The sequence below is a fragment of the Austrofundulus limnaeus genome, unplaced genomic scaffold (genome assembly GCF_001266775.1).
Source record: "Austrofundulus limnaeus strain Quisiro unplaced genomic scaffold, Austrofundulus_limnaeus-1.0 Scaffold219, whole genome shotgun sequence".
Classification (NCBI taxonomy): Eukaryota; Metazoa; Chordata; class Actinopteri; order Cyprinodontiformes; family Rivulidae; genus Austrofundulus; species Austrofundulus limnaeus.
In genome coordinates this window covers 873,931-875,922 of record NW_013952621.1, presented here as the reverse complement: position 1 = coordinate 875,922, position 1,992 = coordinate 873,931, and the positions used below count along the sequence as shown (strand labels likewise).

The following is a 1,992-nucleotide window of genomic DNA, read 5'->3' as shown; positions in this document are numbered from 1 at the left end:
ACAATATTAGAATCATTTTTTCATGTCAGTGTAAGCAAAAAAAAAAAATACATTAAATAAACGTTTGCAGCCATTAAACGTTAGAAGTAATTAAACATAAATCACTGTCGTCTTTAAGAAAAAACAAACATTTGTTTTCATAGGATTCCTTCTCAAGAAACAGATCTAAGATTAGCTCGTGGCTCATTTGGAGACGTGGGTGTTGAAGCACTTTGGGAACAGAGGCCAGAATGAAGGATAGTCCTTAGGCATTGTGGGTAAGAGAACTGAGAAAGAGAGGAGGTTTGGAGGGGAGAACAGGAAGGAGTGATATCTTACAGAGGTAATCATTATAAAGTGCCAAAGAGCATTGCACTAATCGAGCCTGAGATCTATGTACACTGTACTATGTATTATTGTTTATGTATCTTGGTGTGTGTGTGTATCTGTGTCAGTACCTAATTGTTTAAAATAAAGCCTGAGGTTCATGTTGTGTTTAAAAGCTGAGTTTCAGTGTAACTTATGGACAGATCAGTCAGTGCTGAGAGCTTCACGTTCAGGTGAAGGTGTGGGACTGAGGCTTTTATTTCTAGACGAGAACACAATTTGTAGAGGAAACACAGGGAGAGCTGTAGAGGAGCTGGGCTTTAAGGCAGATAGGGGAGGAGGTGGGGCGGGCGGGGGGAGGCTGATGGGACTGCAGAGAGACCGGGGTCAAGAGGGTAATGGGGNAGCGGCAGTCGATGGAACCTCAGCGGGAGCTGAAACCTCCCCAGCGAAAGCTGAAAGCCACTCAGCAAAAGCATCAAGAACTTCAGCAGCAGCTAAAAAAACTCTAGCAGCAGCTAAAAGATCTACAGCTTCATCTGAAGGAGCTTCAGCAGAAGCTGAAAAAGCATCAGCAGAAGCTGAACGAACCACAACACCAGCCAAAGCCACTTCAGCAGCAGCCAAAGGAACCCCAGCAGCCAAAGCCTCCTCAAAAGCAGCCAAAGGAACCCCAGCAACAGCCAAAACCATCTCAGCAGCAGCCAAAACCGCCCCAGAAGGAGCTATCAGATCCTCAGCAGCAGCCAAAACTGCCTCAGCAGCAGCCAAAGGAATCCCAGCAGGAGCCAAAGGAGCCTCAGCGGGAGCTAAAAACTCCTCAGCGAAAACTGACAACCGCTCAGCAAAAACTTCAAGAATTTCAGCAACAGCTAAATAAACTCTACCAGCAGCTAAAAGATCTTCAGCGTCATCTGAAGGAGCATCAGCAAAAGCAGAAAAAGCTTCAACAGAAGCAGAAAAAGCATCAGCAGAAGCTGAACGAACCACATCACCAGCCAAAGTCACTTCAGCAGCAGTCAAAGGAACCCCAGCAGCCAAAGCCTCCTCAAAAGCAGCCAAAGGAACCCCAGCAGCCAAAACCGCCTCAGCAGCAGCCAAAACCACCTCAAGCCCTCCATCAGCAGGAGCTAAATGATCCTCAGCAGCAGCCAAAACACCCTCAAAAGCAGCCAAAGAAACCACAGCAGCAGCCCAAACCGTCTCAAAAACAGCCAAAGAAACCTCATCAGCAGYCAAAGAAAGCCATGCAGGAGGTCCACCCAAACCTGCAGGAGGTCCATCAGAACCTGCAGGAGGTCCTGCTGGAGCAGGACCGGCGCSCAGGCWGGAGAGATCGATGAGGTCAGGTGGTGGARTCCATCCTGGTCCAGCTGATGGGAAATAAGATGAGAACATGAATGTGTTAATATTTCTCATATCTGACAGCTGAGAACAATCAGCTACAATCATTACTGAAGTCAGAAACAATTGTTTACAATCTAAACCTGTCAGGAGCAAAACCACACAGACTTTATGACCAGTTTCACTCTGAGAGTCAACACAGTTATAAAAAAATGTTCATGCCACATTTTGATGGCTATTTAAACGGTTTGCAAGGAAACTTTTAAATAAGAAAAAAAAACTAATGTTTAAACAATAAACAGATAACACCACTTGCATAAAAATAATTCACAAAACATTTTT

General features: G+C 45.1%; 1 protein-coding gene across 1 annotated transcript in view; it reads left to right on the top strand.

The window, feature by feature from the left end:
• Positions 1-1,929, top strand: part of LOC106525238 (activating signal cointegrator 1 complex subunit 2 homolog) — a 4,611-nt gene extending 2,682 nt beyond the window's left edge. The window contains exon 2 of the mRNA XM_014019396.1: positions 819-1,929. Coding sequence (XP_013874850.1) covers positions 819-1,649 — 831 coding nt within the window. The 3' untranslated portion in view covers positions 1,650-1,929. The remainder of the gene's footprint in view (positions 1-818) is intronic.
• The last annotated feature ends 63 nt before the right edge of the window (positions 1,930-1,992 follow it).